Source organism: Barbus barbus (genome assembly GCF_936440315.1).
Source record: "Barbus barbus genome assembly, chromosome: 10".
Taxonomy (NCBI): domain Eukaryota; kingdom Metazoa; phylum Chordata; class Actinopteri; order Cypriniformes; family Cyprinidae; genus Barbus; species Barbus barbus.
The window spans coordinates 232,672-246,482 of NC_136738.1; the positions used below are offsets into that span (position 1 = coordinate 232,672).

The 13,811-nt window shown below is 37.4% G+C and overlaps 1 protein-coding gene across 1 annotated transcript in view; it reads left to right on the plus strand.

The window, feature by feature from the left end:
* Nucleotides 1-3,851: 3,851 nt before the first annotated feature.
* The window catches only part of LOC306876166 (E3 SUMO-protein ligase RanBP2-like), a gene marked incomplete at its 5' end in the record, with an annotated part of 41,950 nt that continues 31,990 nt past the window's right edge, over nucleotides 3,852-13,811 (plus strand). The window contains 7 exons of the mRNA XM_079427147.1: nucleotides 3,852-3,923; nucleotides 8,926-8,993; nucleotides 9,079-9,190; nucleotides 10,702-10,854; nucleotides 10,929-11,153; nucleotides 11,881-12,023; nucleotides 12,305-12,500. Of these exons, the coding sequence (XP_079283273.1) occupies nucleotides 3,852-3,923; nucleotides 8,926-8,993; nucleotides 9,079-9,190; nucleotides 10,702-10,854; nucleotides 10,929-11,153; nucleotides 11,881-12,023; nucleotides 12,305-12,500 (969 nt within the window). The remainder of the gene's footprint in view (nucleotides 3,924-8,925; nucleotides 8,994-9,078; nucleotides 9,191-10,701; nucleotides 10,855-10,928; nucleotides 11,154-11,880; nucleotides 12,024-12,304; nucleotides 12,501-13,811) is intronic.

Consider the following 13,811-nt stretch of genomic DNA (forward strand, 5'->3'; position numbering starts at 1 on the left):
ATATATTGCTTTCAGAAAGCTACTTCTTTACTGAAACATTAAAACAGACATCATTCACATACCTCACAATCTTCCATGACCGTGGAGGGCTGCTCTTTGGCTGTCATAATGTACTCTCCCCATGTTGCTCCAGACCCATACAAACTCTGATCATTTTTGGAACACAAATAAATATATTTAATATTCTCTTAAGTTTTGTCCTCCATTGCAAGTCTGGGAGACCAATATTTTCTTCTGAACAGACATTCGCTATCATATAATTTAAGGATTATTCATATATATAAATATTGGAATGGATTACTTCAACAATAACTGTATTTATGAAGCTTGAAAATACAGATTATCTAGACTCTCAATGGATTAACAAAAAATTATTAGAAAAAATTACAAATATATTCATTTGTGTTGTAAAGACAGACAAAAGTCTTACAGGTTTGGAATGACATGAGGGCAAGTAAATTATGTTTTTGTGTGAACTATTCCTTTAAGAAAGGAAGACCAAGAATGATGACTCTCCAAATCAGACTCCAAAGCTGGTTTGAGTTCTGCAGTGAAAAACACAGACATCAGTGTTTACATACAATATGAACATAAACACACTGTTCTTGCATCAACATGTGAAATAAACAGGCAGGAGACAACAGAAACATTTATTTTCTAAAAAATTATTTACATCAATCTCAAGAATGATGCTCTCCTGTCTCTGGCTTTCAACATCTACAAAAAAACAAACAAACATTATTTTACGCTTAGTTTAAAAAAAACAAACCAAATGTTTTTGCTAGCATGGGATTCTGAAGTTTACTTGCTTTATCTTTCCCTTCTGAAGAAGCTGAGAATATCGCGTCCTCACACGAGCAGGCCTCCAGCTCAACAAGTCTGAAATATTACATGAAAACATTACTTTTAGCAATTATCACTTAATCAGCCTCAAAATAATGAAGCTAGTCTTTATTACATAACGCCGTTTCCTTTAGGAACCTACATTCAGTTTAACTGCGAAAAATAAGATAACGAATTAACATGTAAATGTGTTAATAACCGTCTATTAACACCTCAAAATGTGCAGATAATATAAAATCGTATGTAAATATGACATAAGACACTCACGGACGTTATATAAGTACCTCTTGTGTTCAGTAAAAGAGGCCGTTAAGACCGTTTCTGAGGAGAACATTTTTCAATATAAGCTCTTTTCGGACTATTTCCGCCTTCCATGAAACCTCAAAATGCTCCCGGACACAAACTATGAATTATGACTTTATATTTTTAATCTTTACTTACCATAACATCTTTCACTCGCTTCTCGCTTCTTTCAGGCGGAGAAAATAGCGGCTTCTCGCGCTGGTGTCCTCCGGCGTTGACGTGACGTGCGTGCTCTCTTTCACGTCCGCGTTCCTAACCCAGCGTCGCAGAGTTATGATCAAGACCCATTTTCAACCCAAAACAACCCGACATCCTGCCCAGCGTTTTTTAGAGTGTACCCTCTTTGTGGAGGGCGTCAGTGTTCATCTTCTGGATCATTGCCGAGTCAGCATGGAAAAAAATCTGTTTTTATGAAAAACTGGTTTGACAAAGGGGTTATTTTTGTTTTAGATTTGTTAAAAAAGGATGGTAACTTCTATTCTTATTCAGAATTTTCAGAACTCTTTGAGTTGGAAATCTCACCTAGAGTGTTTGAATGGGTAATTAATTCCATTTCACCCAAATTGGTACATTTGGTTAGGACAAATGGTTACTATTCTTTAAAATGTGAAATCCCAAGAAAATTGATTGGAGGTCTGGAGCTTTGTAATATTAACAATTTCTGGATTAGAAAAACACTTGTTAAGAAATTTAGTTCTAATCCTAAAGCATTTTATAAGTGGAAACTAAATTACCCTTTTCTTTCTACTATTCAAATTTGGGCTGGTATTAGCAAGTTTCTGTTACCTAACAAGATAAAAGAACTTCACTATAAAATGCTTCATATGTACTATCCCTGTAATTCTCTACTTTCATAATTTAAGTTGGATATCTCTTGACAATGCACATTCTGTAATTCTAATTTGGGAACAATATCACATTTATTTTTGAATGCGATTATGCACAGGATTTATGGAAAGAAATATCTTGGCTTGTTTTTTCAGCTTACAATAAACTTTTTAATTTTGAAATAAGTAATGTACTGTTTTTGATGTGGGAATCAGGATCAAAGGAGCTGGATGATATGGTAAAATTCTTAACTCTATGTGGCCTGTTCCATCTTCATAAATCTAAAGTTACTGATTGTATGCCGAATTTTAGGATTTTTTTGTATTGATTTGAAATTATTTTATGAATCCCTCTGCTCATCACTTAACAAGAAAGCTGTTAAAACAACTGTATTGATGGAAAAAATAATTACTTTGCTGTAAGGATTACCTCCTGAGTATTTCTTGAAGTTTTTATGTATAATTTTATGTATAATTTTTTATTTTAGTTATAGTTTATCTTGTATTCTGATTGTGCTTTGACTGTATCCCCTGTGAATGTTATTTGTAAAAAAAAAAAAAAAAAAAAAAAAAAAAAATCACCTCTAATCACGTGTCAAATCACCTCTAATCACGTGTCAAATCACCTCTAATCACGTGTCAAATCACCTCTAATCACGTGTCAAATGCACGCCAAAGTCCATTTCTGCGGAAATAAAGCGCCGAATAGAAACAGAAACTTAGGAAACCTATTGATACGCACTTTCATAATTTACGTCTTGGACACATGCTCTATCCAAACGCTGCAGTCTGTTCATTATCAGAATAAAATACAGTCAAACATATGCACTGATTAATTTAATACTCGGCCCAAGCACATATTTGCTCACGTGAAGAGGATGATTTATTATTTTATTATTATTATTATTTAATTATTTTGTACTTTTTGGTGGAGAGCAGGTTAAGTATAATTTGAGCCTGGTTTATATAATAAATAGTTAATATCAATATAATAAATAGTTTATCATTCAGAATATTCTCAGAAATCAGTGCGTTTTGACTTGTTTAGAAACTTATATTTTTCTTGTTCTGATCTGAATCCTGTTAAATTGAAAGGATTTGTTTTGCAGGGAGGAGGCTAGTTATTGTGTTTATTATTTGTACATTAGGGCCTATAACTTATAACTTATAACGCTTTATTTACTGCTTTTATTTCTGAATAAATGTGTTTTGTGCTTGAAACTGACAGTAACTCAAAAGCAGTGTAAGACATACTATTTAATATATTAAGTAACTAATTACTTTCAAAAGACAGTAATAAATATATATAGTATTACATCTGGGAAGTAACTTGCCCAACACTGTGTATTGTCAAATATGTTTTCTTTCTTTGGTTTTTAGATTTGTAAATTGTTCGGTTTGATAATATTATATTATTAGCTAAAAACTTTATACATAATGGTAGATGTTTTAAATCTCCTCTGTTTATTGTATTTAGAAATGATCTAAAACACTTCTTAGAAGCCCTTAGTAAAATAAAAAGGCATTAAAACGGTTTAATTTGTTTGTATGTGACTTGTAATTATATATTTTTATATTATTTTGTAATTTTATGTTTATGTTTCTTGGTATGTTTCGTCTGAGCATATGGTTCTGTTGCGTTGAGCCTTCCATACCAGATTATTTTTGTATGCTAAATAATGCCATTTTATTGTATTCAGATTTTGTGCTTGTTTATGGGTGGGGCCAGGTAAGATCTTGACCACACCCACACGGTCAGAAACGCCCACTTCTGCTCGCTCGCTCTCGAGCTCGATGAACAGAGAGTGATATAGCCTTCGGTGAACTTCTGAAATCTGCATCTTCTGAAACAAAGACGAAGAGTTTGTCACAGCAGCCATGAGGCGGACTAAAGCAGATGTGGAGCGCTATATCTCTAGAGTTCAGAGCACCTGTGCCTCGCAGGAAGAGGTAAGAAGAGTTTGAACAGGTTTCCAGACGCGACACCTGCTTCTGAAGCTCGCCGCAGTTACTTTATGACTGTCTCGCATCGACATGAATCGAGTTAAATATTGCCGAGAGTTTGCGGAATTATTTCTGAGAAACACAAACTCACACCGTCTGTAATTTCAGCTCCCTCTGGAAGCAATCTTGAGACTGATGTACAGATCTGTGTGAGTGTAGTTATTACTGAACGTTATTATTTCTGTCTATATCAGTAATATGAAGTCTGCTTAGGACTCTTTCAGAGAGTTTCACCTGATCTTGATCTTGTTACCTTCATCTCAGCATCTGAGCTCAAGTGCAGAAGGCTTCAGATTCAGTTTCTGTTCTACAGAAGTATGTTAATTGCACAACTCAATGACTCAGTTTGATTGCCCTGGGGCCTGTTTCATAAAACAAGTTTACCAAATAAGACAGGTTTATTTGAGTTAGTCTGAATTATTGTCAGTTGATTTGATTCAAAATAAGGCAGAATAACTGAAATGAGCCTGGTTTACAGTCCCCTGGGCTGTGTTTCCCAAAAGCATTGTAAGCCTTGATCGTAGTTCCTTTCAATGGGTCTACAATGTAGGCTACTTAAGTTTATGTTGGGAAACGCAGCCCTGAACATTGTTTTGTGGGTGAGGTTCAGTTCCCATCATGCACTGCTGCTCAGATAAATGGACAAAGACAGTTTTTGATTTACAGTGTGTGTGTGTGTGTGTGTGTGTGTGTTATATGTGAATGCTGCACACAATGACAGTAATGCAGTTGTTTGAGTCTCTCTGGCATGTTCTGACACACCTAAACCAGACAGACATCTGAATATGATTGATATACACTCTTAAGAAAAGTGGTTCTAAATAGTACCAGAAAAGGGTTCTGAATAGTACCAGAAAAGTGGTTCTAAATAGTACCAGAAAAGGGTTCTTCAGCTTGTAACAATAGCAGAAATCTTTTTAGTGCTACATAGAACATGTTTTATAAGGTTCCATATAGAACCATGCTATATAAATGCTATATAGGACCTTAACAGTGTTATAAATAACCTTTTTAATGATAGTTTCTCATTAATATTAGTATTATTTGTATATATTATTTATTAATATTGTTTTTTTACCCCTCTATCTGCCTGGTCTTATAATCTATCTTACCTATCTCATAATATACTTGCAATATCTTATAATATAAGTGTCTATTAGGGTTTTACATAAAATCAACGACAACAACGTGTCAATTTTATTATTTTTTTAATGATGTGAAATTGTAGCAAAAATGACAGTGTTCTAACAACAGTTATTAGTAGAATACATTAATGACAATGGACATTGAACATAAATAAATGCTTAAAGTAAAACAAAATAGAACATAAACTAGTGCATTGAAGACCAAGCTCCAGTGAAATATCTTCACAATCCTCTATGATGCGTTTAAGTTAATCGTTATCTGTAATGTGGTGTGATTGAATGGCAGTTTCTCTCTGCAGATGATCAGGCTGTAGCACAGTTGAGTTTAGATATACAATCTGTCTCCTTTCATTTCTTTGTGAGAGCAATTATGAAGTTCAAAAGTAGTATGTGAGCGCTTCACAATCTTAAAAGGAAAAAGTAATATAAAGTCATGGGATAGCTGGGTATGTTTATGCATAAACCAAAATAAATAATAAAATCAATATCTTTGTTACTTAATTAGTGAAGAAGAGGAGAATTTCCTTAAATGAATAGAGCTGGTCACATGTACGTGTTCTCTTAAACTAAAAAGAGAAAATACAGAGAAAAACCAATTAGCATTTGAAAGTTATAATTTACTGTACTCTGGATGAGTACAGTTCTTGTAGAGTGGGGAGGGTTGTACCAATGATTCGCTCAGCAGTCCGGACTACCCTCCGTAGTCTTCTGAGGTCAGATTTGGTAGCTGAGCTGAACCAGACAGTTATTGAGGTGCAGAGGATGGATTCAATGATGGCAGAGTAGAACTGTTTCAGTAAGTCCTGTGGCAGGTTGAACTTCCTCAGCTGGTGAAGAAAGTACAACCTCTGCTGGGCCTTCCTGACAATGGAGTCTATGTGAATATCCCACTTCAGGTCCTGAGAGATGGTGGTGCCCAGGAATCTGAATGACTCCACTGCAGTCACAGTGCTGTTCATGATGGTGAGTGGGGGGAGTGCAGGGGGGTTTCTCCTGAAGTCCACGATCATCTCCACCGTTTTGAGCGTGTTAAGCTCCAGGTTGTTAAGACTGCACCAGCAGCCAGCTCCTTAACCTCCTGTCTGTAAGCAGACTCGTCTCCGTCCTGGATGAGGCCGATCAGTGTGGTGTCGTCTGCGAACTTCAGGATGATGCCTTTAAGTCCATTATTTTGGTGTGATTAAGTGGTGATTTTTCTCTTCAGATGATGAGGTTGTACAATGAGATGCATCTGAAACACACAATTGAGTTTAGAGTTACAGTGTGTCCATGTGTTTATGTAAAAACAATTGTTTATGAAGGCCAAACGCAAAAATGGACAGTATGTGAGCCCTTCACAACCTTAAAAGTAAAAAGTCATGGGATAGTTTTAATATTTTTTGTATGTTTATACATAAAGAAGAACCTTTAAAGAACCATATTTTTAGAGTGTACCATTCATGTTATTGTCATGCTCATGTGTTTGAGCTGTTGTGCATGATGGGAAATGAGCTCAGCTCCACAAGACTGTGTTAAACGCAGTCAAACAGTAGCTGGGTTTCCATTGAATGGTGCAAATTTAACTTGTGTGCAAAATTGAAACATTACATAATACATTTGTGAATAAGCACTGTTTCCATCCAACCAGTTTCAGCTGCTGTGCGACGAGATCAGTCCTGTGGTTAGTCAGGTTATGCCGTCCCATCTCACAGAGTCACAGGAAAATCCCATGCAAATCTCAGCCTTGCCCACTGAGAAAACAACAGACACCATCACACAATTTGTAATGGTTTTACTGGATATAATGGGACTTGTACTGGTTTTAATGAAACACTAATGGACCCTGTGGGTTTGTACTGGTGGTTTGTTAAATCCATTTAAAATGTAACAGACGTGATACAGCATTGAAGTTCCCTGACCTCATAAATCTAACCCTTATGAATCCAACTATCATACAAAGTCAGTTTATTTTTCAGACAGGTCTCCATCTTTTTACAAAATGCTTACTGTTGACATAAATTAAAAAAAACTTGGCAGCCTTTGATCTCTCATTTGACAACATGAAATATAGTTGGATGAAAATTTTACTCTAGGTTCAAACCTCATATTTTTTGGATAAAAATAGACATTTTCTTTTCTATTAAAGCACATTAATGCAGTAAAGTACAAACCTAAATTCACAGCTTAAATAGGTAAAAAAATGGTAATATATTTATTTTTATATATATATATATATATATATATAAATGTTTTTAGTGTGTTTTGGGACATATTCCATTATAATTAATGCATAAATGAGTTATTAAAACTAGTTTTTATGACAGTGAAATCCATTTAATCTTGATCAACAACAACCAGGGGCGATTCTAGGATTTTCATTTTAGGGGGGCTCACACACACACACACACACACACACACACCTGTTTGCTGTACAAACACAACATTTTACTATTTGCACTTCTAGTACAACCCTCTTTCCTTAGCTCAAGTATGCTTTGCTACATGCACTGTAATATGTTTTATATTGAAAGTTAAATTTTCAAATGAACATGGCAACATGATCATTTTATAAAGTACGCAATCATGTGTTCAGGCAGGGGTGCCCAACCCTGGAGATGTACCTTCCTGCAGAGTTCAGCTCCAACCCTGATCAAACTGATCTGGAGGAGCGCATGATGATTACAGAAAGGTGTGTTTGATCAGGGTTGGAGCTGAACTCTGCAGGAAGGTACATCTCCAGGAACAGGGTTGGGCATCCCTGTGTTAAGCTCAAAACACACTGCACAATCTTAGCAGTCCTATAAGATCACTGCATGTCACACTGTGCCACATGGATGTAATAAACTTGGCTACGACGTGTGTAGACTGTACGATGATGACACCTGTTGACTCGTATAGAAGAATAAAACATCATCAGCTTGCGCTAGTTGTAAATAAAGAGCATGATGAATCCTACTTTAGCAGTTGTAGAAGTGCTGAAAAAAGTGGAAGCGGCGCAAGAGGAAGGCATAAGAGCTTGAGGTAAGCAGTTTTATGTTTTAGCGCCATATTGCGTTGATTTCATGTAGCATTTTTATTGGTTGGTCAGTAAACGTGGATCGTAGCAGCAAACACACTGTGTGATGATCACGCTGTATCGTAGGCTATCTTTAGTCGCAAGATCGTGACAACCTCTCTCACTGTATGACACAGGACCACCGATTAGGAGCCATGATCACAGAAATCACCACGATCGTTTCACGATGCCAACCTTGCATCTGGGACAGCCGCAAATCATGCAGTGTGTTTAAGGCTTTAAGGGCTTCATTTTTGCTGGAGGAATCAGCTGTGGTGTGATGAGGGGTGAACGCAGGGAAAACTTGATTGCTCCTCCATGATATTTTGTAAACTGGATTTATGACAAAGAACTGCACAGATGCAGATAAAACTTTTAGGGGGGCTATAGCATCCTAAAATTGGCCTAACGACACTCATGACAACAACTAATGATCAACGAATTGGAGTGGCAATTGGTTGGAATTCGTTGGAATTGGAGAATAGAGTGTCAGTAATGTATAATAATAAGATTAAACACTCAATTTTCAGTTAAAGGCATTTCATTATTGAATTCAGAGATGTCATTGTCTAGCTCAGTTTAGTTTAAATAGTATCTGTGAAATCAGATTGATGATAATCGCTAGAAATCAAGTGTCCCTAACTGTAACTGTATCAGTCTATAAAACACATTTATAGACCCATGTCCCATTATTCGCATCAACCCTTTTTCACATGAGTAAAAAACCTTGGCAAAAAACCCATTGTGATTCTGTGATCTGTTTCTGCAGAGGCCAGTCAAAGGATTTCTGTTTGCTAAGCTATACTTTGAGGCTAAGGAGTATGACCTGGCTAAAAGGTAGGCTGGTTTCTGTGCTCTTTCTGCTTTGTCTGATGTCTGGTTCCTCTCAGACGAGCTGATGTTTCTCTCTCTTCAATGGCAGACATGTTTCAGAGTATCTGACCGTCCAGCCGAAGGATCCTAAAGCGCACAAGTTCCTCGGGCAGCTGTTTGAGCGAGACGGCGAAACGGACAAAGCTGTGGGATGTTACAAGGTTTGGCCTCTCCTCGTTTGCTCTCACATGTTCTCCTATAGCGTGGTCTTAAACACCAGCTTTTGAGTTTAATGTGATCGTGCATAAATCATAGGGCTGGAAATAAATATCCATATAATAGTGTTGTCAAATATCTGTTCTGATCACATAATTTAAGATATGGGGGCAGAAAATGTATAGCCTATATTTACGGTATATCATTACATATGTAGTTAATAATAACGCAGAGTGCCATCTTTTCTCCAGAAGTCAGCATGATTACAAATATGATTTAGATTTTATGCAACAGCTCAATAAACGAAGTTAATATTAAGAGACTTACGTTTTAGACACATATTTCCTGCTTTTGCTCTATTTCTCCAACAGAAATGATTCCAAACACAGCCACAGCACTGTTTTTGTGTCTCTGAGCAACATGACGGTGATTCATTCCTGAATTAATTAACCTTTTAAACGATTCAATGACTCCCTTATTAACACTGACTTACTGCCACATACGGGCGGCTTTAATTTCACATTTAGAGTATCTTGTATCTTTTAAAAATAATTTCAAACATCAGTTTTCAACGTTTTATGTTTCAAATATCAAAACGTTATTTATGCATTTAACTGCAGGTTAGCATTCTGTGTCCCTCTGAGCTGCTTTAAACAGTGTGTAAACGCATCTAAATGCCACTTCAGATGCACTGCAAAGATACCTTTTGTTGATACTGATTTAATTTGCTTGCTAATAGCCCAAAGGCAAGAATTACAATGCCATAAAACTTGTTGGAAAAGATGAATTTCTATCACTGCTGTGAACTGACCACACAGAATATGAAGAATATCAAAACATTCATGAGTCAGCTGTCCACGGTAATCTTTACGATACCAGCACAATAACACACTCAGCAAAATATCGTCTAATTATCTTTATCGATAAAATCCCAGAAAATATCAAGATATCATTTTTTGTCAATTTCGCACACCCCTAATTCTTATTTAATTTATATAATAATTTATTGATATTAATTGCTAAAATCAATATAATTAATACTTTTGACTTCCATTTTCCATTTCTATTTTCTTAAAAATGGTTTAAACGCTGAAATGATAAAAGTTTGTCATTTTATAAAACTTTTAGTTTTTGTGAAAACTTGTATCTGAATTGTAAATTATGCTTTTGACAGTCATTTTACAGTTTAATATGGTATTATAGACATTGCCCTGCCCGCTCATATGGTATTAATTTTATTTGTGCCGGTCTTAAAAAGTCTTAAATTTGAGCTTAAAAATCCTGCAGAGACCGTGGATCTGTTATGAATGACTTTATAAAGGGTTTGCAGACAGTCTGATGATTAATCGAATGCAATTGTCATGTGCATCTTGTCAGTAAATCCGGTTCTGTAATCAGTAGTAAATCACCTGCTTTCAGATGGAGCAGCATTTGCTACACAGAGCCATAGTTCACTGACAAGCTTGGCAATGTCGCGCTCATTATTGCAGATGATTTTTGTTTGTTTGACTCTTAGCGCTCGGTGGATCTGAATCCGGCTCAGCACGATCTGGTCCTGAAGGTGGCCGAGCTGCTGTGCAGTAAACCTGAGCACGACAGCCGAGCCGAGTTCTGGGTGGAGAAAGCGGCCAGGCTTCTGCCGGGACACCCGGCCGTCTTCAATCTGAGGGTGAGTGTGAGCTAAAGAGCTGCAGACGTCCGCTGCGCTGTGCTTCTGTGTCTCACGAGTCCTCTCTGCCGCAGGAGAAGCTTCTGAGCGCTCAGAGCGGCTCTAACCAGCTGTACGAGCTGCTGCAGTCGGCGCTCAAGCTGCGGCCCGCAGACACCTACATCAACCACAAGCTGGTGCAGCTCTACAGCGCCGACGGCCGGCACGAGGAGGCCATCAAACACTGCCTCGCCGTGGAGAAGGCCGGCGTCCTGAGACACTGTCTGGAGTGGTACCAGCTGCTGGTCAGCACCCTGCAGGTACAGCATCGCCCGTCCTCACGCCACTGTCTCACGGTTTCTTACAGGGGTTGTTTTTAGCTCGTTCATCTTTAAAGGAATAGTTCACCCAAAACTGGCAGCTCAAGACTTCTGTTTGTCTTCAAAACGTATGATGGTATTTAAATGATGGAGGGACAGAGATCTCTCAGGTCCACTTAAGCACAACTTTGATGCTTCAAAAAGTTTTTAAAGACATCATAACAGTAATCCATGTGGTTTAATCTGATCATGTGATGTGATCAGCACTGCAAAAATCATTTTGCTTTTGCTTTTCCAAGTCATTTTGCTTATCTAGTAAAAGTATTTAGATTTTGATTTTTTTTATATATATATATTTTTTGACTAGAAACAAGACAATAATACTAAAGAATTTTTTGCAGTGAACAGATTAAATTCACATATAAACGTTGATCAGCATGCACATGTAGAGCTCATCTAATATGGTAAAGCTCAGACATAGAAGAGCGAATGTCATTGAGAGTTCCTCACTGTGAATGAATGAATGGACCTCTTTCCTTGACACATGTAATGTAAATTTGAACATTGTTTTTTGGATTTCTGTCATCATGACTTGTTTTTCAGTAAATTCTCTTGGAGTGAGAAGGTTGTTTTGCGTTCTGTATGTTTCCATGCATGTTTATCATGAAAGGGTTCAGTGGCTCATGGGAAGTAATGCTCCTGATAATCTGACTCTGCTGTATTTCAGAAGTACCTCTGCCAGCCGAGCGTGTCGTCGAACGATCAGGCGTCACGCAAGTTTCACAAAGAGCTTCTGCTGGCACACTGCAGCTGCGTGAGACTGACGCTGGGGCTGAAGGGCTGTGAGGAGAGCACCGCTGCGCTCTGGAGGTACGCCACATAACACACACACACACACATCACTGACCGTTAGCACGCCACAATTACAGTCACTCTACATGGACCTGAATCACATGCTGAACCTTCAGCTACTGAATGTGTTTCGGTCAAAGAAGTTCGGGAGGACTCAAGTCATTGACTGAAACACTGATATTAATATGAATATTACACACTGCAATCATTTTCATGTTGAAATGTATTAATTTGTTTGATTGGATGTCATGTTAATGTTGGCGTCGCTCACGGTCGTCGTTGTTTTTGTTGCGGTGCAGTTTTGACTGTGCGATGCAGGATTTGAAGAACACGGCCACAAACGCTGCGGACGAGCTGGCGGAGGTGTTCACAGAGATGAGGGCGCACCTGTACCTGTACGCCGGGACGCTGCTGCTGAAGAGAGCGCAGGACGGGGCGCAGCAGTGGAGGGCCGTGCTGGATCTGGCCGCTCTCTGTTATCTTGTATCCTATCAGGTACACCGTTTCCTCTACAGATGCACTGATTGCAATTTTCTTGGCCGATTCCGGTTTCCGATATTTTTCAAGTGTGACCTGCTGATTCCGATTTTCTTTCTAAAAATTATAATTGACAGCAAAACAAACAAAAATATATACGTTTTAATGCAAAAAAGTATTTACATAAATAATTAAACATTACAATTAGGGGTGGGCAATATGGCCAAAATAGATAAAAAAAAAAAAAAAATGTATATCACGATTCTTTGTCATGTTGGTTTTACTATTTTACAAGTTGTCTGAAAATTACAGCCAAACTAATTTCCCTATTATAAAGACAAAGACTTTCAAGGTAACAAAATATAAACAAGAATTGCAGATATTTAAAACAAAAATACATATTACAAATACAAATAATATACAAATAAAACAGTGTTTAATTTTCAGATACAATAGGTGTATTTAGCCGGAGCATTCAAGAAATTGAATGAACAATTATAAAAATAAAACACTATATAGATTGATTCCTATTCAAGCTAAAATTTAGTCACACAGAATTAAAGCGATATGAAGCGTTATTTCACAAAAGAAAGAGGACACAGCCAACCATACTTATTCAGTCGAGTCTGTTTCTGTTTATTTGTAGTCACAGTATATATCACATTTAAAAAGAATGATCATTTCTATATTTTTTCCCATCAAAAATGTGACCTGAGTAGGCCAGCAGGGGGAGCTCCCGAACAAAAACCATTATTATATTTTTATGACATACGCAGAGTGTAGACAAGATGAGACTAATGACCGATAAAATATGTTACTAAATAAATAACATTAACGTTACACGATTGTGATAGAGAATGAGAAGCTGAACTTATAACTTATTTACCATTTTTACTATGGTAACGTTAATGGATAATGTGCATAGTCTTTTGCATCGCTTATAAATATTTCTGCCTTGTATGGTGATCGTAATCCAAACACCCGCTGCTGTCTGAAAATTAGTTTTGAGATAAAATTATTTTAAAAGTCTTCAATGCTGGTATTATATCTGTTAACTTTATGCTATGATCCGTGGCGCTGACGGTGTTTAGAACCACTCCTCTAGCCTCAGCTGGTCCGTTTTGGCCCAAGGGTTTCGTCGGACCAAAAACGCTGGCTGTTGGCCCCGAGGAAGCACCAATGAGGCACGATCAAAACAGACCGGCTCTGAATCGGCAGATTGACCTGCCAGTCACCGGTCCCAGTTGATCATGCGGAAAATCAGCTAATTCCGGTGCCTGGCTTGTAAATCTGTGCATCTCTAATTTCTTCTTCCTCACACGCACGTGT